At 43.6% G+C, this 25469-nt stretch overlaps 1 protein-coding gene and 1 long non-coding RNA gene across 13 annotated transcripts in view; one reads left to right on the forward strand and one right to left on the reverse strand.

Annotated features, from left to right (window-relative positions):
- Positions 1–1368: 1368 nt before the first annotated feature.
- Positions 1369–25469, reverse strand: part of VPS8 (VPS8 subunit of CORVET complex) — a 253159-nt gene continuing 229058 nt past the window's right edge. For 7 of the 12 annotated variants that reach the window (XM_027061268.2, XM_053221125.1, XM_053221132.1 and 4 more), the window contains 3 exons: positions 16296–16376; positions 4955–5035; positions 1369–2085 (listed from right to left, as the gene is read on the reverse strand). In XM_027061268.2, the coding sequence (XP_026917069.1) occupies positions 1936–2085; positions 4955–5035; positions 16296–16376 (312 nt within the window). In that variant the 3' untranslated portion in view covers positions 1369–1935. Of the gene's footprint in view, positions 2086–2290; positions 3783–4954; positions 5036–9620; positions 9733–16295; positions 16377–25469 lie in introns of those variants that run through there. The other 5 variants (XR_008297776.1, XM_053221126.1, XM_027061270.2 and 2 more) reach the window with 5 other exon arrangements.
- On the forward strand, positions 4672–11629 carry LOC128315226 (uncharacterized). Its single transcript, XR_008297779.1, has 2 exons — positions 4672–6874; positions 8931–11629. It is a non-coding gene; the product is annotated as an uncharacterized LOC128315226 (long non-coding RNA).

A 25469-nucleotide genomic window follows, 5' to 3' on the forward strand; every position in this document is an offset into this window, starting at 1 on the left:
AAGTGGCTCATACCAGTGTCTCCGTCCCCAGGGGGAGTTTCTGCTGTTTCCCACTGCTGTGACGGATGCTTTAAGGTTAGTAAATGGATCTCCTTTACTTATGGTCTGCTTTTTAAAATGGTGTTTTTGCACTGGTCTCTGGGCACAGTGAGTCTGCAACTCAGCCCTTTAAGAGTGCGTTTTCCATTCTCTACAGTTTTACAGTTTTTCTGAACATAATCCTCATTGAGTTTCAAAACCTGGTGTTTTGGGAGCTCATCTCTCCTGTGGAGGATCTAAGGTTTGGGGTGCCTGATGTAGAGCTCAAATCCATCACTCCTCAGGGAAAAGTTCCATACCTTTGAGATCCCTCCTAGTTGTGCTTCCCCATGGCTGATGTATTTTCTCCCCTGGCAAGTCCACATCTCTGTGTCTCCTCCTTCCCATCCTGATGTTACCCTTTCAGCCTTTGTCGTGGAGGCTTTGGTCATCCAATTTTCAGGTTCCTTTCAGAGGGCATTATTCCATATGTAGTTGTAGATTTGTTGGTTTGTGGAAGGAGGTGAATTCAGGGTCTTGTTACACTGCCATTTCTTGAGTGTGTTGCCTTGTAATAACAATTATTTATCGTGTGACTCTCAGCTTTTTTATCTGTAAAATAGGGTTGAGACTATGTCATGTAACTGTAACCAGCATCCCATTGGTGATCACTTAATGCTCAAACACCTCCCCCAATTTGACCTCCTTTCACATCCCCATCATGAGGCAGCTAGCTGCCTGTGCAGCCAGGTCTTGGAAGGAGTTCCATAATGAAAGCTAAACTCACATTTTGGGGGCATCTGCTATATGCCCACACAGTGCTAAATGTTAACATGGATTGTCTCATTCAGTCTTCACAATGGCTTTGTTAAAGTCGAAGCTTAGAGAAGTGATCTGCTCAGGATCACAGCACATGGCAGGATCGATTTTCTATTCAAAGTCAACATATTTGCTTCTAGTTTATGTATCTATTTCCTGTGGGCTTGGTTAGCATAAGCCAGTGTTGATCCCTGAGTGAACAGATGAAAGGAGCACCTCGACCTGTGAGGTGGAAACCTGGTCTCTGCAGTTGTGACCTCCTGTGGCTGTTGGTTCAAGGATGTCCAGAGTCCCAGGGCCAAGGAATGGAAAAATACTGCTCTGGCTCACCTACTCGCTGCCATAGGAGCACTTGGGTGGCTGGGCCACTCTGAATGGAGCCTGTGATGGAGCTGATCATGTGAATAAAGGCAGGGTTGCCACAATCAGGGTCCCTGACTTTGAATTAATAGAACCAATTGGGGCAACAAGGGTTCTGAATGTCCTTTGTGACTTAAACTGAGAGCTAGACAGCCAGCCAGAAGGCCTGCAGAACTTAAACACAGAGGCATTTATTGTCAGAGAGGGCAACTCTTACACTCAAATGGGTTTTGCCATATACGCATCAAAAGGGAGATGCCCCCACCTCCCCCCACGGTGCAGGTTCCAGTTATCCTGTGGCCTGGCAACCCCTGTTCTCTTTTCCCAACAGCAGCAGAAGTTGAAGTCCCTCCAGGTTACCCAGCAGCTAGAGGGGATGAGGCAGGACAGACTCCTGAATGCCATCTGCCTGAGTCCCACCTATTCTCTAAGCTTCAGGGAAACTGGAAAACGTCCCAACTGGCAAAGCATACTTTCTTAAAAAGCTGGACAAAAGTATGGGACATTCCGTTGCTCAACAAAACAAAATCAACTGGTCTGGTGACCTGATGCTGCAGCAACATCTTGGAAGAGACAGGGAGTCTCCCTGGGGAATGAGGGGCAGGAAGAAAGGCCCAGGCATAGATGTCCCCCTTGGAACCTCTGCTCAGAAGGGGGCAGACGGAGGGGCCAAGCCAGTTAGAGAGGGGGTCCCTCCCTGGCTGCATTAGGATGGTCTCTGGTCTTCAGTGCCAGGCCTCAGTCCTCAGTCACAGGTGGGGGAATGAGCTGCAGCTGGAAGTTCTCATTCTGGAAGATGCTGTTGAAAGCAGGGCCACTCTGGGAGCCACTGAACGGCCTGTAGCTGTCGCTGCTGCGATTCTGGGAGAGTTCTGTAAGGAGGGCCAGCTGCAAAGGAGGGGACACACATCAACCAAGGTGAGTAGGGGAAGACACTGTGGGTGGGTTTGGCAGGGGGTGTGGAACAGAGTGGAGGGTCCTCAGTTCCTTGGCCTTGAATACACAAGGGACAGCACTGTGCTGCAGGGTATAGACCCCAGGGCTGCATCTCACAAACGAGTAAACTTGACTGCATCTCACAAACTTGACTTCGGGCAAGTTCATTTCACTTTCAGGGCCCAAATTTCCTCCTTTAATAATGATGAGACTGCACTGGGGACGTCTCATTCCGAACCTCCCTTGCTCTGAGCACTCCCACCCTGGCTAGCACAGGACCCTGCCGCCCCCTCCCCACACACGCCCTGAGCTGAGGTTCTCAGCAGAGCTTGTTCCACACTCTGCCTCTGACCTCTCCTTTGCAACCTGGATAGCTCCAAGTGTCCAGCTGCCACTTTAAATTCAGGGACCTGTCCTCTTAGAGTCCTGCTTCCACCAATGACACCAGCAAAACCCTCTGTTAGTGGCTCTGTTCCGAAAGATTAGGTAAGGTTAATACCAACCCACTGGGAAGCCAGACTGTCACTCCGAGGGCCATCCCTTTTACCTCAAAGGCTTTCTGCAAAAGTAGGGAGCAGAGAGCCTGGCCCTCATGATCACAGAAGAGACAAATTTTACACCCAAAGTCCTTCACCTGGACAGGGCAGCTGTGAGGAGTGAGCCATCAAAGTCTGTGTCAGGCTCTGGACCCAAAGTCCACAGGTACTTCTGATAGTCCAAGGTAACTGTAATGAGTGCCTTCTAGGTGCCAGACACTTTGCTAGGTCCTTTACATATGTACTATTTTTTAAAAACTTATATAAACATTAAAAAATACGGTATTTTGAGAGACAGCGAGCATGTGCGTGAGTGGTGGAGGGGAAGAGAAAGACTCCCGAGCAGGCTCTGCACAGTCAGGGCAGAGCCCAACATGGGGCTCGATCCCACAAACCATGAGATCATGACCTGAGCAAGAATGAAGAATTAACCAACTGAGCCACCTAGGCGCCCCCACATGTGTACTATTTCTAATCTTCCACAACCCTCTGGGTAAAAGACCCAGAGCCCCAAGAGTTAAATTAACTTGCCCCAAGTGACTCTGTGGTGAGTGGCAAATGGTAGTGTGGGATTCAAACTCAGGTCCATGTGGCAAGTTCTGCTCAGCTGAGCCACCGACAGTTGTGCCTTCCCTAGAGGTAACTCGTCTATCACCTGCTCCCTACTCACCTACCCTGCCAGGAACCCGGTCTTCTGGCTGACCCAGCAGCTGTTCTCTGATCCTGGCAAGGGGTTCTCTCTCCATCCAAGCACTAACGGCACAAGACTCGCCTGTCTCATTTGTCACTTTTGTTGAAAACTTACTACCAGGATTATGGTAACTGGAGAGACACCCAAAGGACCTCTAAGTTCAAAGTGCCAATTCATCTAAAGCAATCCAGTGACACGTGTGGGGCCCAATTCACAGCACTGGCTCAGAAGCTCCAAGTCACTCAGCTAAGGACACACAGGAGGTACACTTGAGCAAGTGTACGCACTGCTGGTCAAGCAGGTTGCAGAGAGATGTCCCTCGCTCTGCTCGAGCCCCATCTCGTGCCACTTCTTATCCTCTACAACCCTCTCAGCTGCCCATCGGCCTGTGAAGTTCTCCGCAAGAACAATTCTGTACAGTGCTGGGAACAGAACGGGTGACAGATGTTACATAAACTCAAAGTTCTTTCACATCCAGACACTGTGAGGTAGAAAGATCAACCACAAAGATATTTTCTATTTCCTAAGAGAAGACATTTCTGTGTTCTACTTCTGTAACTTTGTGATGTGGAATCAAGGAGTCCTGAAAAACGGCTCAACAGTTTGAAGCCGTGGACCTTGCTGAGAAGGCCCAGAAAACCAACTCCTGGGGCAGAGCCTGGCTGAGGCTGAGAAGGGACACAGGTGATGCCAGTTCAATAAAGCTGCTGGACCACAATCAGGAGACCCCTGGAGAAGTCCCCTGGGATAAAAACCAACTCTCGAAGAAGGAACACAAGTTTTCCTCTGGGCTACCAAGCCACCCAGCAGGCATCTGCATAAGAACAGGGTGGGAGAAGGGAGTCCAGGCCTAGAAGCAGACACACAGTCTGTGCAAGCTCAGGATAAGCTCAGAGGACAAATCTGGCCGGACAGGAATTTAGGTATGACTTGGGGAGTGGAGAAGGTGGTAATCTGGACTCCACCTTCAGGTTACAGAGGTCCAGGAAAGTGTTTAAACAAGAGGGTAACAAGACACTGGGGTCTGGAGTGAGCACCCAGACAGCAGCATGGAGCAAGGACAGAAGGTCTGCAGCGGCCTCTGTGAGTGACAGTTTGGAGGGGAGGGGAAGGGAAGAAATACAGAGGAGGAAAAAAAAAGATGCCTACCCGATCTCTGGGGGAAAGGGCTGTTGTGGGGTTTCTGCTCTGGGTGACTGGACAGGCCACCTGGAGACAGGCAGTAGGCAAGGAAGGACAGGCTGAGAAAGTTACTGAGCACACCTGGGACGGGCCCGTGGGGCACCCAGACGGACGCTGGGGCATGACTGCTAGCAGCTCTTCCAGTCTGTTCTCTTCTACAGTTCTAGACAGGCACTCAGAGTTTGAGCCCAGGGCCTTTGGAATGAAGACCAATCTTCCTAGTCTCCACTGCAGTTCCCACTGCCTCTGTATCCTCTGCTAAATCCAGAATGCTCCCTGGGGCTGGGGCTCCACATGGCCTTAACCAGGGTTCCAAACTGAAGAGGCAGCGGGAGGACCTGAGGACACTGCATTTCCCAAACAGTATCTATAAATAGGGAAATACAAATCTAAACCACTACATAAACATTACCCGGGAACTTCCTCGGTAGAGACGGCAAAGTTGATCAAACGCTTGGATTTGCTGTGGGTCCAGAACAGGTTCTGAGGCTGCCTGTAAATTAGAAAAGATAAGGTAAACAAAACCCATGGGTGGCCTCTGCACGTGGCCAATGCTGAAACAGAATACGGTCTTCCTTTGTGCTTTTCAGAGGAAACCCACGCCACCAGCAAACAGATTTTACTGAACATTGATTAGAATTGGGCGCATCTTTTCCTCCTCAATATTTTTACTGTCTTTGGGGGGGAAACGTACTAAGAGCTCAGAGAGAATGGAAGCAAGAGTACCCTTGAAATCACTCATGCCGGCCTAGGGTGGAACTATGTTACCGCTTCAGCCCCTATCTGGGTGAAAAGGATCTCGTTTTCGGTCCAGAGAGCAGCTGTCAGTGAGGAGGCTCACACCTCATGCGCTTCTGGAATCCCACAGTTGTGGCCCCAAAGTAACACTTAGTTCTTGTGATGCTGTCAGTGGTGTGGGGATGGCTGAAGACAAGGTGGCTCAGTGGAAATCCTGGGAGGGGCGGTATGATCCAAAACAGCCCGAAAGAAAACTGGACCCATGGAGGCTCTGTTTTTCATTCTGTTCCATGTCTCTGAGTCTGCCAGACACACGGAGAGATCATTCTCTAATGAGAACGTTTAAACTTGCGTTGACACTTTTTATTTATTTTTAAAGGGGTACCTGGGTGGCTCAGTTGGTTAAGCAACCGACTTTGGTTCAGGTCATGATCTCATGGTTTGTGGGTTCGAGCCCCCACATAGGGCTCTGTGCTGACAGCTCAGAGCCTGGAGCCTGCTTCAGGTTCAGTGTCTCCATCTCTCTCTGCGCTTTGCCTGCTTGTGCTCTTTCTCTCTCTCAAAAATAAATAAACAGAAAAAAAAAATGAGAGAGAGAAAGCGTACCTTCAAGTGGGGGAGAGGTAGAGAGAGAGGGAGAGAAACAATCCCAAGCAGACTTAGCACCAAGCGCAGAGCCTGGCACAGGCTCAATCTCATGACAGTCAGATTATGACCTGAGTCGATATCAATAGTTGGATGCTCTTGTAGGAAAAATATCGTATTTTTGGAGATAAAGTGTGTGGAGTGTTACACTTCTGACAAACACTAGGTAAAATACGCAGGGGAGATCCAAGCTAAAGACGATCTGTAAGTCTAAGAAAGACTATACACCTAGCTCCAACAAAGCAAAACAAGAAAAAAATATAATTATCTTTGAGACACTTAACAATGAAAAACGTGGTTTTGCCACCTGGTTTCCTGAATCCCTTTAGTATTACTGGCATAAACTGGGGAGCAGGGTGGGTTAAGGACAAGGGTGATACGTGCCTTTTATTAGCCATTCAAAACCTCAGCTGGGGGCTTGCCACTGCCACAGTCCATATGACAAGGGACCAGCCACCCCCATTTCACCTGTGCTTATTCCCTGGTTACTCTGTAATAAGGTTTAACTAGGAAGGCCCACTCAGAAACAAGTCAGCAGTAGACTGAGGAGGGTGTTGGGAGGTGGGGGTGATGGTGAGGGGCAAGGCAAGTTAATTAAAAAGAAGATTTAAATGTCAAGTTTGCATATGATCAAGCAGCAAGAGCCAGAAAAGGTCTTCCCTTATAGAAGTATTTTTATAAAACAGTCCTTTGCCTTGAAGGGATATTGTAAGGAAAAAATCTCATGAAATGTACTATCATACTTGCTACAAAAGTGTGGATGGTACAGGCCACTTACAGCGATCCACTGAAAAAAGTCCCATCAGACTCTGCACTGAGAAGAGCTGTACTGGACCCAGACTTGCTAATAATTGTATTTTCTTTTCTGCTTTTATCACTAGGGAACGCAGGGCTAAAGAGTCAGCTGCATAGACTAGCAACTGCTGAGGACTTGGTGGCACACATTTATGTATGCAATTACAACCCAGTTTTATATTATTCTTCAATCATATAGTTTTTTTTTTTTTAAATCTAATTTCCTCATTTATTTACTTCATTTATGGATGTATTTTGGAACCAACTCAAATCATTGAGGCCGGAAAGTGAAGGCCGGGTCAAGTCATAAGTAGAAAATGCCACTGCTAAAAACAGAATCATGCTTTCACCACCCCCGCTGCCCCCCAGGAAATACTATGTGGCAGAAGAGTCTATTCCAGGCACAGAATAAATGGCTCCAGCCTCTGGGAGTTTGCTCACTGAGGCAGAAAGTGCAAAAGTCAAAAATGATGGTCCAGCTCATGTTTTATGAGCCAGTACCTCTCAGATTTTAAGGTGCATAATAATCACTGAGAGGTCTGGTTAGCAGGTTTGGGGTGGGGTCTGAGATTCTGGGTTTCTAGCATATCTCTTCCCCTCCCCCCCCCCCCGGAGTGCTGAGACTGCTAGCTAGTCTAGCTAGTGTCAGTCTGCACTTCCGGGCCCAGGGGCTAATCTGTACTGCAAGAACAGTTCAGGGCAGCCAGAGACGTCCCGTCCTGAGTCCTGTGGTAACAGAGGCTCTCGGGATACGAGTATTTTGCCCCCCATTGATTCAACTGTACCAAATCAACCACTCAATTAGCATTTCTTTTTTTCTAATGCACTCAGACTAGGGATGTTGGTTTTCAACACTTACTAGGTTCACACGTACCTTACCAACCCTTGGATATAAGAAAATTATTTAATAAGGATGTTCCTGCCACATGCTTTATTTTGAATCTTCTGGAACTGCAAGCCCTACACCTATTTTACTAAATAAGTGCTCACGACTGTGTAAACTGAGGAAGAGAAGGCTAAGAGACTTGCCTAATATGAATAAAAATTTCAGAACCAATTAAGGGTCCATAAACAGGACCTTTACCTTATTAACCCTAGTTCTCCCCTTGTCTGAGGAAATCCTCAGCATCCTAGAGCCTGGAAAGCAAGTGCTATTTGGTGAATGTACTGACTTCTTCCCAGCCTGCTGTTGTGGACCTGAGCTGCGGCCTCCAGCCCTGCTATCCCTCCTGCACACTGGCTCCCCCCACAGCCATTTCTCTGTTCTCATGAAGTGTTTGCGCAGCCTTTCGTCCATGGGCAATCTTGGGAAACCAAGGACCAGTTTTCCCTCTGACATCTGTGAATGCCTTAACCTCCTTTATTCTACATTAAGTCCTAGTTCAGGTTCTTTTGAGAACGGGGAGTGGGGGGGTGGGGGGGGGGGGAAGGGGCAGAGAATCCCGAGCGGGCACTGCTCTGGTAGGTTAGCTCAATGCAGAGGGTCACCTGAGCTGAAACCAAGAGTCCACATGCTTAACTGACTCAGCCACCCAGGCACCCCAGTCCTATTTTAGCCTTAGAACTCCAAATGGTGAAACACTTCAATAAAATAACCATGATTTTGAAAACAAAAACAAAAACAAAACTCTAGTTCTCCTTTGCTAGGAGAACACATAAACACACACATACACAGACTCAGAATTTCCAACAATATGACATGCCCAGATCAGTGTGCAGTGGTGGCTTGTCAGGGTCTTACTCGTCCTCGAGGCCCTTGAACTCCTTGGAAATACCAAAAGAAGGAGTTTCCAACAATGGCATCTTTCAGAAACTGAAAAATGCAGTTGTTCCACGGGTGTGAAATAACTGAGGATTACAGGTCCTATCTTATAATGCAAGCCATCATCCTGGACAACCAGAGACTGAACTAAGGAGTGACTGCTGGGGCTTCCCCGGAACCCCCTGGAAGCAAAGTCACTGCAGGTTGGAGACGCCCTGTTCTTGCCTGGGCCATAACGCTTGCCACTGCGATAAAGTGAAGGCAAGTCATTTGAGGCAAAATGGGAGAGCCGGTTGGACATGCCCGGGACCTAGTAGACGTTCACCTGTATTAAAGGCCTTCCTAGAGTAAGACAGTATTTTTAAAAAGGAAGCATTAAAGGAAGCATTCAGGAAATGACTAGTCAATCACTGAGGCAAGCATTTCTGTACTCTTTTTCCTGGTGCAGGCTTGAAGAGTGGGATGGGGAGACGATGAGAGGAGGGACAGGGCCTCTGGGATGGGAGCTTGTGCGCTGAAGACCCGTTTAGCTGGTTTGTGACCTGCCTATGCAGGCTCCTGCCCTATCACCTCCAGGCCTCATGAGCGGAAGACCCATTTCTACGGTTTAACAAGTATCTCTGGAGTCCCTGCTGCTATCAGGCCTGAGGCACAAAGATGAACAAGAAGAGCCTAACGTCCCAGCATCTGTGGGGCATGAAAACCCCGCAAAAAGATTTCACCTTCTCCAGTGCCGATAAAATAATACATGGTTGTTATTGTGCCTCAGCAGCCTTTCAAGCTCTGCTTATTCGCCAGGGCAGGCCTCGTTTGCAACATGCTCTCACATCATCTACGTAAACCAACAGGACGTCCCTGCTATTGCAACATTTTTGGGCCCAGATTACACCCTGGCACATGAGACATGGAAGCGTCAGGTTGGCACGCTCTCCGGAACGCCTCCTCCGTGCGCCCCAGTCGTGTCGACCGATCAGCTTCCACGTGAACCCTGCAGAACCGCTGTGTCACATTCACGGTGGTGTGATTCTGTTAGACTGTGAGCTACCTGAACACCGGCGCGGTGTCTTGGTCACTCTTCTGTCCCCCATGCTCCATATCCAGCAAACGCTCAAGAAACCACTGCTGAACAACCACATACCCTGGTCTATTTGGAACTGTCCATTTTAGCTGTCTGAACCCACAGTCGCTTGGCTCTCCTGGTCCAATGTGAAATCACTGGCCCTTGTCTTCCTGTTTCAGGAACTCGGGACCTGTAAAGATTTTTTGTGATTTCTGGCATATCTGCCCTATATCTCAGAGAAGACGTCAATTTCATTTTATCTAATTCGCTTTCGGAGCAAGGATTATTTTTAAAATATCAAAAATATAGGTATCAACCCTTCTAAGAGGTAGGAAAATTTACCAAGCAAGTGGGGACTTGTAGTTAAAAGCCTCTTTCTGGTGTTGCCTTAGTACTTCCGAGGGCAGACCTTCCACTTGGTGTGACTGTGGCCTGTGGGGGGGAGACCGGGCCTGCTCCCCATGTGTGGCTGGTGGTTAAGAGCCTACACACTGAAGCCATCTGCCTAAGCCCAAACCTGACATTGCCAGCCACCAGACTACACTCGTAGGCAAGTTACCTGTTCTGAGGTGGTTGGTTTTTTCGTTTTTCTTTTGTAATGTGGGATAAGCTAATAGCTGTGCCACAGAAGGTGGCTGGGATTGGGAAGTGATGCATACAGCACTTGGGAAATGCCCAGGGAGCTGTAAGTTCTCATTTGGGGTTATTTATTGGACGAGGCACACAAGGGCCCTGCATGCACCACCACACCCAGAGTCAGTCTAACATGGGACTCTCTGGTCGTGCACACCTCCTCCTAATGTGGCCAATGAAAGGGAAAGAAAGCAGACATAGAGCGCAGTGCAGTCCAAAGTGGCAAAGGTGGCAAAGGAAGGGGTGTCAAAGAGAGGGAGTGGGGGGGAAAGCTTTACAAAAAGGAGAGCTCTCCAAGGACAGGGCCTCTGTCTTCTCCTGCTTATGGGCACCCGCACGGATTTGGCACAGAGCACGTGTGAAATAATTGCCTGCGGGTGAGATGCAGGAAGGGACGGGAAGGGCAAGCAAGCATTTCTCTTGGTCACATGCTCACAGGAGCTTTCTCAAGCCCTCTGCGGTGCAGCAGGAACACAGGCACGGACTCTGGCAGACCTGGGCTCCATCAGGATTCTGCAACAACTAGCCGAGGGCCTCTGGCCAACTTATTTAGCTTTTCTCAGTCTCTGTCATTATCTGTAAACTCTACATTGCAGAACTGTTGTGAGGACCGGAAGTAACATGTGGGCCTGGTGCCTATTTGATGTTCAATAAACGGCAGCGATTACTGCAACTGTGTCATCTATACTCCCAGGAGAAGAGCCTGGGGGAAAGAACAATGGGCTGGGACTCAGGAGCCCTGAGCTCTAATTCTGTCACAGCCCCTTACATAACTTGGGCAGGTCATGGCACTCCCCCGGGTCTATATTCTGATCAAGAGGTAAGGTCACCAGGGGCCACTCTCTACCACCAGGGAGAGATTACCATGAGAAAATAAGCATTTAGGGCACAAAGGTTTCAAGTAAGTAAGTAAGTAAGTAAGTAAGTAACATTTACTGAAATTACTCATGGCAAAGGAGGAGTTAAGATGGTGGAGAAACACGGGGACCCTGGTCTTTCCTTGTCCTTCAAACAGAGCTGTTTTGAGGTCAGACCACTTGAACACCCAGGAAACTGATCTGCAGAGTGGCAGAAGGATCTCTACAGTTGGAGGGAGACAGGTGGCAGGTGCACGGTGTGTGGATACGAATGGGGGAGAAAAAACAGCGTTGCTGCAGAGCGGAGGGAACTCTTCCGTGGAGAGACAAAAGGGAAAGAAAAAAGAAAAGGGTTGAGAAAGTGCAGCATTGGATTCACACAAGAGGAAAACCTCTGTGGACCACAGACTGGGCAGCGAGAAGTACTGAGTGTCCCGGATCTTTTTTGCAAACAGCGTTTGGAGCTCAAAATCCAAGGTTTTGGAAGTGCGTGACTTTTTCCAGAATGGAGCCTTGGCATGTGCTCCTGGGCAGGAGGGAGCTGGCCTAGACAGCATAGCATAGGGTGGTGTAGAGATCTCTGGGGCACACTGGGAAAGAACATTCCCCTTCCTAGAGTACTTTTGGAAGAGGGTTTTTTGCCTCCCCTAGGATAAAAGACCCTGTAGGTGCCAGCCAAAGGCCTTTCATCAGTAGGGTGGAGAGCCTCTACTCTGGAAGATGGGGGAAGATCCATGCGGTGCCGGCTCCTTTAAGGCTGGGTTTTGAATCCTAGCCACACGTCAAAGAAAAAACACAGGAGATCTGTGGCACAGGGCAAGCTAAGTGCCCTTGCTACTCTGTGAGGGGGGCCTGACAGCAGGGGTTGAGATCCTCGGTTGGTCCAGGATGAGAGACTGGGGTGGTGCCATTTTCCCCCAATACCAACATGGTGGGACCTCAGAGAACACCACAGTGGCCCCAGTGAAGATGGGACCTACTTACACCAAACACCCTCCCCCCAACCCGTGCCTGACAACTGTTCATTTACTGGGGCAAGAAGGACTCTGAGCCAGCGCAGGGGACCTCTCCTCCAAAGACCAGCATGGGCAGCATTCCCTATGCCCTAAGTGCACTGAAAATCGTGCCTCAAAATGACACTGACAGTTCTTTTTTCTTTTGTTTTTCCTTCTTCTTTTCTTTTGGAATCAAGCTCAGGGTTTCTTGTTTGTTTTTTTCAATTCCTTTTCTTTTCTTTTTTTTTTTTTTGGATCAGGCTTTTTTTCCTTTTTCTTTTCTTTCTTTTTTTTTTTCTTGTCTTTGTCTTTGGAATCAGCCTTATGGTTTTTTATTCTGTTTTGTTTTTGTTTTTGTTCTCTTCCCTTTTCTCCTTTTTTCAGATCTGGCTCCCCTGCTTTTTTCCAGGATTGTTTTAACAAACAAATCAAAGCACACCTAGTAAAAGGTCCAAACACTCCTCATGGCAAGCAAGGAGGAGGTCTGCAGAGGACTGAGCAGTGGGAAAGGGCAGCCAAAACCCAACAGCAGAGTGCACACAGCATACACCAGAAACACTTCCTAAAGTGCCAGGCAGGCCCCGGACAGTGTACGACCCCTTTTTGATACAGCAGTACGCTCAGGTGCAGGAAACATGCAAGCTTTTAAAACACACACAAGATAGAAACTTAGTCAAAATGACAAGACGGAGGAAATCCCCCCCAAAAGAAAGGTCAAGAAGAAATCACAGCCAGGGACGAGCTCAAAACAGATGTAAGCAATATATCTGAACAAGGATTTAGAACAACAGTCGTGAGACAAGTGGCTAGGTTTGAAAACAGCATAAAAGACACCAGAGAGACCCTTGCTGCAGAGACGAAAGGCCTAAGAACTAGTCAGGATGAAACAAAAAATGCTATAACTGAGATGCAAAATAAACTGGATACAGTGAGAATGAGGAGGAAGCAGAGGAGAGAATAGGTGAAACAGAAGATAAAATTATGGAAAATAATAAAGCTGAAAAAAAGAGGGAAGAGAAATAACTAGAGCACGAGGAGAGACTTAGAGCAACTAAGTGATTCCATGAAATGAAACCGTATCTGTTATCAAAGGAGTCCTGAAGAAGAGCAAGTAAAAGGGGCAGAAGTTTTATTTGAACAAATCATAGCTGAGAACTTCCCTAATCTGGAGAAGGAAACTGGGCACAGAGACCCCCCTCAAAATAAACAAAAACAGGTCAGCACCATGACATATCATAGCAAAACACAAAGATAAGGAGAGAATTCTGAAAGCAGCTAGGGACAGAAGGTGCTGAACCTACACAGGTAGACATGTAAGGACAGCAGCACACCTGTCCACTGAAACTTGGCAGGCCAGGAAGAGTGGCAGGAAATATTCAATGTGCTGAATGGGGAAAAATATGCAGCCAAGAATTCTTATCCAGCAAGGCTGTCATTCAGAACAGGAGAGATAAAGAGTTTCACAGACAAAATGAAAGGAGTTCGTGACAACTAAACCAGACCTGCAAGTAATTTTAAGGGGGACTCTGAGTGGAGGAAAAAAAAAAAAAGAAGACCAAAGCAGCAAAGACTACAAAGGACCAGAGGACATCACCAGAAACACCAACTCCAACACAATGGCACTAAATTCATATCTTTCAATCATGGAAATGGACTAAATGCTTCAATCAAAAGACACAGGGTATCAGAATAAAACAAAAACAAAAAACCCCAAGATCCATCTAGATGCTGCCGACAAGAGACTCATTTTAGACCTAAAAACACCTGCAGATTCAAAGTGAAGGGATGGAGAGCCATCTATCATGCCAAGGGACAGCAAAAGAGAGCCGGAGTAACTATACTTGTATCAGACAACTAGATTTGAAAATAAAGACTGTAACAAGAGATGAAGAAGGGCGTTACATCATAATTAAGGGGTCTATCCATCAAGAAGATCTAACAATTGTAAATATCTATGCCAACTTAGGAGCACCCAAATATATAAATCAATTAGTAACAAACATAAAGAAACTTACTGATAATAATACGATAACAGGAGACTTTAATACCCCACTTATAGCAACGGACAGATCATCTAAGCAGAAAACCAACAAGGAATCTAGGCTTTGAATGACACACTGGACCAGATGGACTTAACAGATACATTTAGAATATTTCATTCTAAAGCAGCAGAATACACATTCTTCTTGAAATTACTCGTGGCTTTTACTGCACAATTATATGCAAACTAGGGCAACCAACTACAGGCATTAGAGACACTGTCACAAAGACCCAAGATAGCCTTGAAGAGGAATAACAGATTTAGTCTAAGATGCTGTACAGAGAATGTGATTTGCCAAATCACTGTCATGCACAAAATCAAAGTGGGAGCAAGCAGATTTGAATTCGATCCCAGTATGGCAAATCTATAAACACAAAGCACCCTTCCCAGTGTTCCCAGACCATCTAACCCCCCAGCAGAGGACTGATGATGAGTGATTTTCCAATTGGAAGAGAAGGAAAAACACATTTGATGCTATCTGCCAGAGCACATTTCTTTCTTCCCATGTAATATAGTGACAAAAGCTGAAAATTAAACTGCAGCTAAACATGAGAGGGATAAATGGTGACAGCCCTGGAAATGACCTTGTAACACTCAGTGTTAAAGTACATGTGGTGGAAAATGAGGTCCCGATGATGGAGGAAAGCCCTGGGCAGAAGGACACTGGGCTAAGATAGTGTGCCAGCACATGTCAGGGGCTCAATGACTCACATGGGGTAGAAATGAGAGCTGTTAATTACCTCAGCTGGAAGGAAGGAAAACAACCTAAGACTTTCAGGAATCCACAGACTTAACTAGAGCATCAAGCTTCACTATAGGAAAGCCGCCATGACCCACTGTCGCCCTGAAGGCTGGATTCCTAGGAATGGGGATAACATAATACTAGGGATCCTGGATACAAAGGCTTTCAAATCACACATGAAGCCAGGGCAGTCACAGAATCTCTACAATAATTAAGGTCATGAAATCAAAACCCCAACATTTCTTCTCCTAAGCATCTTCCCACACTAGCACACAAGCAGGCCAAACGTAGTTTACCAGAGATGTGGGATGCTGGATATGATTCTGGAACAAATTATTTGTCTTTCCTGCATTCCAGGAAACTTCTGGCATTTTTGTAACGTGCTGGTAGGGGTGGAGCTGGAGGTGGAGTAGGACGAGTGGAATGAGAATCGTATTTTCTCACTTCTCCCCCTCCCTGCCTGCTATTGGCCTCGCTTTTAAATCTTTCTATCTGTTACAGGCTTCAGTCAGACTTTTGCTACAACCTAAGCTGTTTCAAACTAGAGGTCCTTAATATTTTGCCTGCAATGAAACCCTGGCCTCAGAGATACATGAGTGAAGCCACATTTCCTTTCTCCCTGCAAACAGGAAAGGAAACACCCTTATAATTCCCATCCCCAGCACAGTTTGCTCCAGACAGAACCCTCACCTCTCACTCATCTTTATTTCCTAATGTCACAACACTCTCAATAGGTCACAATTAATAATGAACTAGGTAACGAAATAATAAAATAAGCACGTGTGTTGCTGAGCTGAATGGAGAGAGGAGGGAAAGACCTGGCAGAATCTCTCTTAAGGAGATTTCACATAGAGTAGTAACCATAGCTTGCTCTAGGATGAGCAGCTCTCGGGCAGAGAGTGAGTCAGGTGGGAGATGGAAATTATGAATATCTGACTAGAAAATACCCATAAAAACCCAAAACCTTTAATACTACAGTTAAAGAGAAACAACACAGGGGCGCCTGGGTGGCTCATTTGGTTGAGTACCCAACTCTTGATTTTGGCTCAAGTCACAATCCCAAGGTCATGGATTAAGCCCTGTTTTAGGCTCTGTGCTGAGCATGGAGGCTGCTTAGGATTCTCGCTCTCACACCCTCTGCCCCTCTCCTGCTGGTATGCTGGATCTCTACAATAAAAAAATAATAATAATGAAACAATAAAAAAAAGAAACAACATAGTGACTTCTCAGCAGTACGAAAAAATGCTGGATTAAGTCAGTTAGGATATGAAAGGAGTAACAATAACCACTACTACAGCAGCTAAGTTATGGAGCAATCACTACTGTCTGCCACTGTTCCAAATACTGTGCATGTATTATCTCATTTAATCACCACAAAAACCCTATGAGGCCAGTACTTTATCCTTATTTTACACTTAAAGCAAATAAGGTCCTGGGGTGCAGCGCTGTGCCTGAGGTCACTGTGGTTGGTGGTGGAACTCACACCTGAATTTGGGCAGTCCAATTCCAGAAATTTCTTTCATTTGCCTTGCTCTTGGCATCAGTCTGGAAGAGGTCGGACAGTCCCTTTCAAGGGACACAAAAGGTGGTGTCAGGAGCAGAGCAGAACCAACTGGGGACCAATATGCCTATGCCATGCTCTTAAAACACTGATGGCCTCTGACCTCTTTGGGATTTTTCATGATTCTGCTTTCTAGTTAAGGAAACTGGGCCTACAAAGTCTTAATAAAAGAACCAGGAGGGAGAGCAGCTGATGAAATGAGATACAATGATTAGTGTCACGCTTAAAAATACATTTTGGAGAAGTAAGCTGCAGAAGACCAGTGAAAGCTGACAATATTAAGAACTAAGCTAAGTTTTTAGAACAAACAATCCTAAAATTTGTATGGAACCAGAAAAGATCCCCCACCCCCAGAGCAATCTTTAAAAAGGAGAACAAAACTGGAGGCATCACAATCCCAGATTTTTTGTAGTATATCTACAAAGCTGTAGTAATCAAAACAATATGGTATTGGCACAAAAACAGATACAGGGATCAGTAAAACAGAATAGAGAGCCAAGAAATAAACCCATGATTATATGGTCCTTAATCTCTGACAAAGGAGGCAGGAATATGCAGTGGGAAAAATACACTCTCTTCAAGAAATTGTGTTTACAAAACTGGACAGCAACATGCAAAAGAAAGAAACTGGACCACTTTCTTACACCATGCACGACAACAAACTCAAAATGGATGAAAGACCTAAATGTGAGCCTGAAACCATAAAATTCCTAGAAGAAAGGACAGACAGTAATTTCTCTGACATTGACCATAGCAACGTTTTTCTAGATAGGTCTTCTCAGGGAAGGGAAACAAACAAAAAGCTATTGGGACTACATCAAATAATTTCCTTCTGCACAGCAAAGGAAATAATCAACAAAACTAAAACACAACTTACAGAGTGGGAGAAGACTCTGCAAATGACATATCTGATAAAGGGTTAGTATCCAAAACACATAAAGAATTTATACAACACAAAACCCCAAATAATTAAAAAATGGACAGAAGACATGAACAAATATTTTTCCAAAGAAGACATCCAGAGAGTCAACAGACATGAAAAGATGCTTAACATCACTCCTCATCAGGGAAATGCAAATCAAAACCACAATGAGAGATCACCTCACACCTGTTAGAATCGCTGAAGTAAACAACTCATCAAACAAATATTGGTGAGGATGTGAAGAAAAGGGAACCCTTGAGCACTGCTGGTGGGAATGCAAACTGGTGCAGCCACTGTGGAAAAAAGTATGGAGGTTCCTCAAAATATTAAAAATAGAATTACCATATGATCCACTGCTGGGTATTTACCCAAAGAATATAAAAACACTAACTGAAAAAGATATATGCACCCCTATGTTTAAAATAGTATTATTTACAATAGCCAAATTATGGAAGCAACCCAAGTGCCCACTGATAGATGAATGGATAAAGATATGGTGTGTATATATATAACAGAATAATATCCAGCCACAAAAAAAGAATGAAATCTTGCCATTTGCAACACTGATGGATCTAGTGGGTACAGTGCTAAGTGAACTAAGTCAGAGAAAGACAAATAATATCTGATTTCACTGATATATGAAATTTAAGAAACAAAACAAATGGACAAAGAAAAAGAGAGACAAACCAAAAAACAGACTCTTAACTATAGAGAGCAAACTGATGGTTACCAGAGGGGAAGTGGTTGGGGAGTGGGGGGTGAAATAGGTGAGGGGATTAAGAGTACACTTATCACGATGAATGCTGAGTAATGTATAGAATTGTTCACTTGAAACTAATACAACACTGTATGTTAATTATACTGGAATTAAAAAAAAATCTAAATTCTTCATTGACAGATCTCAGACACAACACACAGTGAGAAGGCAGTTTTGTACACACACTAGGTGCTCATGAATATTTTCTGCCATTACAGAAGAAATTCTGAACTTGGCTCTGACACTAACTAGTTGTGTTGATATCCCTGATGTTAGAATATCTCGTTTATAAAACAGAGAAAATATCTGCATAGCCTACCTCATGAGGCTCTTGTAGGGATCAAAATGGGGAGGGGGAAATGGAGAAAATACATTTCCTGTCATCTCTTTAGTCTCTGGCCTTACTCTAGCTGCTTTCATGTTTAATGCATACATTAGCCCAATGAGGTAGACCTTACTGTCTCTAATTTACATATGAGGAAACTGAGGTTCAGACATGTCAAAAATTACAGCTTGTAAGGCACATGTTAAATTACCTCCTGATGACCTATAACCCACTATACACATGTTGGCGACAAATGTAAGGTGCTATGTATGTATGAGGTGTTATGGACTTCCCATGGACCATCTCAGTTGCTCAGTGTGCTGGGAGTGCATTTACCTGAATACCCATCAGGATCCTTGGTGGAATGACTCATAACACTAGCACCATGTCATGCTGCGTCATTAAATAAAGGAACGTGATAAGTTTTGTTTGGCTTGTCTATCCTTTTTGCTTCCTCACAGAAATAATTGTCCCCACTTGGGTTTAAAGTCTCCGATACCTGAACATTCTACCTGTTCATGCTTGCCTACTCCTTGCCTAATGTGCTTTAAAAGGCAACAACCTGGGGAAATCTGCTGTGGCAAAAACTGAAAATCTCATTATACATAAAAAAAATGGACTTTTAAATAAAAGTTTTAGACAACTGCAGAATGTAGTTTTAAACTTTAAATAACTAGTATCACTCCTGGGTCAAATTCATTAAAATCTGTCAATTATCTTGACAGGGATTATTATAATTATTACAAAAGTTTGGTCATCTTAGTTTAAATGCCTCACGGGCATGGGAAACTCAAATTCCCAAACACATTAAAGAAGAACTGCTTGGGTGTTGCTGCCCCCGGTGTGATGCAGCATTATAAGCAGAAATAAAAAAAGGCAATACTGGGAAATAAAATGGTTGACAACTGGGCTAGGACCCCCACCTCCTTCCTTCCTGACAGAACTGTCCTGTGCAAACTCAGGTTCTTGCTTCATGGTGTACTGTGGTCTTTCCTTTTTGTCAGCAGAGGAAGATCTAAAAAAAGTCCAGTAAGAGCTTTATTGTTGCTTAATTTCATTTCACCATTGGCTTCAAATATATTGAAGGTGGTGTCAGGATTCTCTTGTCTGGAGAGCTTAGTATCTGAATATTGGCAAGTTTTCAGACATCTCTCAGAAGCTGAGTCCCCAGCTTTCTGAAAGGCAGAAGATTTCTCTCTGTTTTATTGCCTGTCAAATGTTTTTGGCTTATCCTTCCTGTGTTTATTCTTTTAAAAAATTTGCATATACATGCATATTTTTATTTCTTCTTTCTTACAGAAAAGGTAGCATAGTATACTACTCTTTTGTGTTTTGCTTTTTTTTACTTAACAATATACCTTGAAAATAATTTTATGTTACAGAGATGTTATTTCCTTTTTTTTTTTTTTTTTACAGTTGTATATAGTACTTCATTGTGTATATGGGCCATGATTTATTTATTTGATCTCCTATATTTGGATATTTACCTACTTTCCGGTATGTGGCAATAAAAAAATTGATAAATTTTTTTTATGATAAATAAAAAATAAAAAATTAAAAAAAAAAATTAAAAATAAAAAAAGTCTAGTAAGATTTATTTTTATGGTAAGTAGAGTTAAAAGAAAGATTCTTAGTGGAGTGGATTTTTTTCTTTTTTTTTTTTAATATGAAATTTATTGTCAAATTGGTTTCCATACAACACCCAGTGCTCATCCCAACAGGTGCCCTCCTCAATGCCCATCACCCATCCTCTCCTCCCTCCCACCCCCCATCAACCCTCAGTTTGTTCTCAGTTTTTAAGAGTCTCTTATGGTTTGCCTCCCTCCCTCTCTTTTTTTTCTTCCCCCCCCCCCCCCCCATGGTCTTCTGTTAAGTTTCTCGGGATCCACCTAAGAGTGAAAACATTTGGTATCTGTCTTTCTCTATATGACTTATTTCACTTAGCATAACCCTCTCCAGTTCCATCCACATTGCTACAAAAGGTCATATTTCATTTGGAGTGGCATTTTTCTAATGCTAATCAGAAATCCTCCTTTGTCTTATCATTGACCTTTTTAAAAAAAAAATAGAAACAGGGAAATCATTCACTTCATATATGTAATTAAGGCCTGCTACCCTTTGATTATCTAACTGACTATTGCCTACTTAAGAAGAAAGTTGAACAATTATCTTGATGGATGTCACTGTGGGATAGCAATTATGACAAAGAGCTCTTCTGAGGGCAGGGTCCTTAATGATTTTCTATCAGAGCCATGATTGCTGGAACATTTTCAGTTCTAGTATTCCTGCCCATCTTAACTAGATAGACCTAAAAAATGATTACCTAACAAGAGGAATATAGAATCATATGGAAAAGCACATTTAACCCTGAAATTAGCAAAACCCAATAAAAGTTCACAATGTAATTACAAATCAAAAAAAAAAAAAAAGAGCACTGATGCACTGTGGTTGTACTCTACCTAGTTTAGATGTCAATTCACTGGTGAAAAGAGAGAAAAGCTTTTGGACCATTTCTCTCTGTAGAACTTGGTTGTTGGGAGGAAAAGGGCAGGAAGTGGAGTGATAATATGGAAACTGAGAGAAATTAATAAATTAAGTTATTGTTTACTGTACCTTAAAAATCTCCCCCCAAACTGCAGAGATTTCCAAATCTTGCCATTATAAAGTAATGGCTTTATACTAGCCATTTTATATACTAGCCATTTATACTAGCCTAGCTCTCCCATAATAATATAAAACCAGCCAAAATACATATACCTGTTGTTTTCTAACTTTGGACAAAAGGCGGAAAAGGACTATAATCCTTGACAGAAGAGAAACATTCAAAGTGAGTCCCATGATTTCCCTGGAATTGTATCTGGAGACACTTTCTGGATTGTGGCACAGGGAGGGAGAACCTAAGCAGACCATGGAAGTCTTGCTGAGCTGAGGAAATAGGAGTTTGGGGATAGGAATTAGGTAAATTTGAAGAGGAGGAAGCTGAGCTGAAATTGAGCTGAGCTAAAAATCTATATAGGAGTCCTCTGAAGTTTATGGCCTGATACTCAACTGCACATATATGGGCAAGACTCCAGAAGCCTTGCAGAGAACAGGTGCTAGAGAGCTATGAGTTAAATGGAGATTCTAGAGGTTGCAAAGTCCTAGAAGATATGAAAATACTAACCAGGCAGAGTGCAAGGACCTTGAAAAACACTCTGAGTATCCAATGAGACCATCAAGATGCAGGGGTATTCTAGACCTGCCTGAACACAACTCAGAAGTCTCTAAAGGAAGACAACAAAATCCAGATGCTCAACAACACTGCATTCACAATGCCAACCACACAATCAAAAGTTTCTAGATACGTGTAGTAGGAAAACATGATTTATAACCAGGAAAGCAATTGATAAAAACAGACTCAGAGAGGACAGAGGTACTGAATTAGCAAACAAGGAATTTAAAATATCTGTTTTATAGGGGTGCCTGGGTGGCTCAGTTGGTTAAGTGTCTGACTTTTGATTTTGGCTCAGGTCATGTTGTCACAGAGATTGAGCCCTGCATCGGGCTCCACGTTAGGCATGAAGCCTGCTTGAGATTCTCTCTCTTTTCCTCTCCCTCTGCCCCTCCCCTGTTCATACTCTCTCTTGCTTTCTCTCTCTCTCTCAAAAAATAAAAAAAAAATAAAAAGCAAGACCCAATTATATACTGTTTTCAAGAGATGCACTTTAATACAAAAACAAAAATAAACAGCTAAAGGATGGAAAAAAGATATATAATCAAAACATGAATCACATGAAAGCTTGAATGGCTTATGTATAGAGAATAGATTTTGATACAAGGAGTATTACTAGAGGTAAGGAAGAACTAAAGACAAACAAATCAATAGTCATAGTTGGAGATTTTTAACATTCTCAGTCAGTAGTTAATAAGATAACTAGATAAAAAAAATCAATAAGCATACAGAAGATCTGAGTAATACTAACAACTGCCTTCACTTAACATTTACAGGAATTATACCCAACAACTGCATATTACAGTTTGTTTCAAGTGCACAAATAATGTTCAGTTAGGTAGAATGTATGCTTGCCCATAAAAAAGTCTCAGTGACTTTCCAAAGAATTATATCATACAGGGCACGCTCTCTGACCACAACAGAATTAAAATAGAAATTCTTAACAAGATATCCAAAGACGCCTCAAATATTAGAAATTAAGTAACCAATAAGTGAGAGAAATAAATCACAAAGTAAATTAGAAAATACTTCAAGGTGAGTTCTAATGAAAATACAACATTAGCCAAATTTGTTGGATGGAGCTAAAGTAGTGCTTACACAGAAATTTACAGCTTAAAAATTTCATGTTGGGTAACAAGGAAGGCTTAATATTAATGACCTAAGTCTCCACCTTAGGAGGCTAGAAAAAAAAAAGTAAGTTAAACCATAAGTGAAGGAAGACAAAATAATAAAATGGAAATTGTAGAAAGGACAAGTGTAGTATGTAATATGAAAAACTGAGCGGATGATCTAGACAGCAGATTTGATAATGTAGAAGAGAAGATCTGTGAATTTGAAGACAACAGAAACTATTCAATTTAAGCAGACAAAAAATAAGGTAAAAATAATGAAAAAAGTGTCAGTGACCTGTGGAACATTACACTAACATACATGTAATTACAGGTTGAGAAAAAGAGATCTTGGGGCAGAAAATATATTCAAAGAAATAGCAGCCAACTGTTTTCCAAATCTGATGAAAATCATAAACATACAGATCCAATATATTTAATGAACAACAAGAAAGAACACAAAACCACACCTAGTCATACCACTGATGAAAACAAAAGATAAAGCAAAAAATACAAAAGATACAAAAGATGGGGAAAAAGATGCATTATAAACACACAAGGTGTTATTGGTTGGCTTCCCTGGAAAAAAGACTCTGAAGTGGAGATCTGTGTGCCAGAACTTACTGGTGGGTAAGTTCTTACTTACTTGGAATGGAAACCTACGGAGAAGTAAAGGAAGCAGAACTAGGCATAGGGAGAAGTTCTATTGCGACGCGATTACCACAGAGGCCCTCAGGTGATCCCAAGGAGAGCTCTGGAGCTAAGATGGCCTTGAAGAACTATCCTGCATTAATTAATTAAGGGGGTTCTGCCCTTTTTAAGTCTTCAATGACTCGTCATCAGATGCTAGCTGCTCTCAGGCAGAGAGGCTGTCATTGTTGGCAAAGTAGATCTCTTTAGCTGAGGACAATTCCTAGAGAAGGAAGAGCTGATAGCTATCAGTTGCTAAAACTCCCAGCAGCAAAGGGAAGGAGAACTTCTCATTCTCCTGAAAGATGGGAAAAGAAGGTGTCATTGCAACCAAAAGAAGATAACAGTAAGAATTACCACCAATGACTTATTAGAAACAATGCAAATCATGAGACAGTGGAACAGCATTTTAACATGAGCTGAAAGAAAAAAATATATAATGTGATCATCATGGACATTTTTCAAGTAACAATCAATAAAAACTTCTCGAGGAGGAAAGTCCTTACAGATCCCTTTGTGGGATGAACTTGCACTTTGGCTCAGGAGATTCTTGGGTCCTGTAGTGCCTGTCCAGGACTCCTAGGCCTGTGAGTAAACTGTGCCAGACATTTACTCCCAGCACACAGGCCTCTGCACATGCTCTTCTCAGTAAGTTTCATGGCAACCACTGTAGTCCTTACCAAATATTTCTGACACGACAGTGTAAATTGTAAGGAATCACTATCCTGAGTACATATAAAACATTTTCCCTGGGAATCAAGGTGAGAGGCAAAAACTGAGGCAATGCAAATGTGGGTTTCACTGTAATGTTACAGGAATGCTGTGAAGATTTTCCAATTTCAATAAAATGTCTGTTTTAGGTATTGGAGATTTTACAAAGTTTCATTCAAGATTCCTCCTCCCCAAATACGTTAAGCTATTACTGAATTCTACTCAGATATATTTTCATTATTTTTTTGACACCTTCAACTGTTCATTTTTGTCCTTTTCTGCTGTGTGCATATTGAAAGCTGCCTTAAAGCAGCAGAGGAGCCAGGTGAGGTATAACATTTACGAAAAACAACAAATCACAAATTAGAAACTTAGTCCAGACACCAAACCTGTAATAGAAGGAAGTGCACGCCAAGTGCCAAATGAAGAACGGGCAATGACTGCTGCAAGAATTCAGAGTAGGAGGGGATCGGTTCAAAGCCATTTAATTCATGACTCTGAAATGCAAGTGGCCTGAGACTTCCCTAGTCTACGCACTCCACCACTATGCCAGGTGCTTAGTTCATATCTTGACCTGTCTCTTCAAACCTGCAACATTTCTCACCCCCCTGCCCCCACATTCTCAATTATTTCCACAGATTTCTATTCTCTCAGTGAACTAGAAAACAAGGATGAAGAGAACCTCCGAGAGTGTTCACCACCACACCCACCAGGCTGCATGCCCATGCACAGTGGTCCCATTATTCATTATTCCTGGGACACACCAGGAATTCTCCTGCTTCAAGACCTCTGCATTTGCTGTTCTTTCTGCTTGGAATGCTCTTTCCTCTCATGTTCACATCGACTGTAACTTCACGGTTTTTAGACAGAAAATATGACCTATCAACATTCCATGACCACTCTGTATAAAACAGCAATATCCTTTTTATCTCCCTCATCATGCTTTTCTTCCATAGCCTTATCAAAATCTGAGATACCTTCATATCATATCATATCATATCATATCATATCATATCATATCATATCATATCTTCATTTGTTTAATATCTACCCCCTGCCACCAGAATGGGAGCTCTGTGAAGGCAGAGACTGGTCTTGTTTCTTACAGGATCCCTGGCACTTAGACCCATGCTTGCTACATAGTAAGTGACCAATACATATTTTTTGGTTTTTTGTTTTGCTTTTTTAGAGAGAGAGGGAGAGACCTGGAGCAGGAGCAGGGGAGAGGGGCAGAGGGGGAGAGAGAAAGAATCTTAAGCAGGCTCCATGCTCAGCAGAGAGCCCAACAAAGGGCTCGATCCCACAACCCTGGGATCATGACCTAAGCTGAAATGAAGAGTTGGGTGCTCAACTGATTGGGCACCCCCAATACA

Source organism: Acinonyx jubatus, chromosome C2 (genome assembly GCF_027475565.1).
Source record: "Acinonyx jubatus isolate Ajub_Pintada_27869175 chromosome C2, VMU_Ajub_asm_v1.0, whole genome shotgun sequence".
In the NCBI taxonomy this organism is placed as follows: Eukaryota; Metazoa; Chordata; class Mammalia; order Carnivora; family Felidae; genus Acinonyx; species Acinonyx jubatus.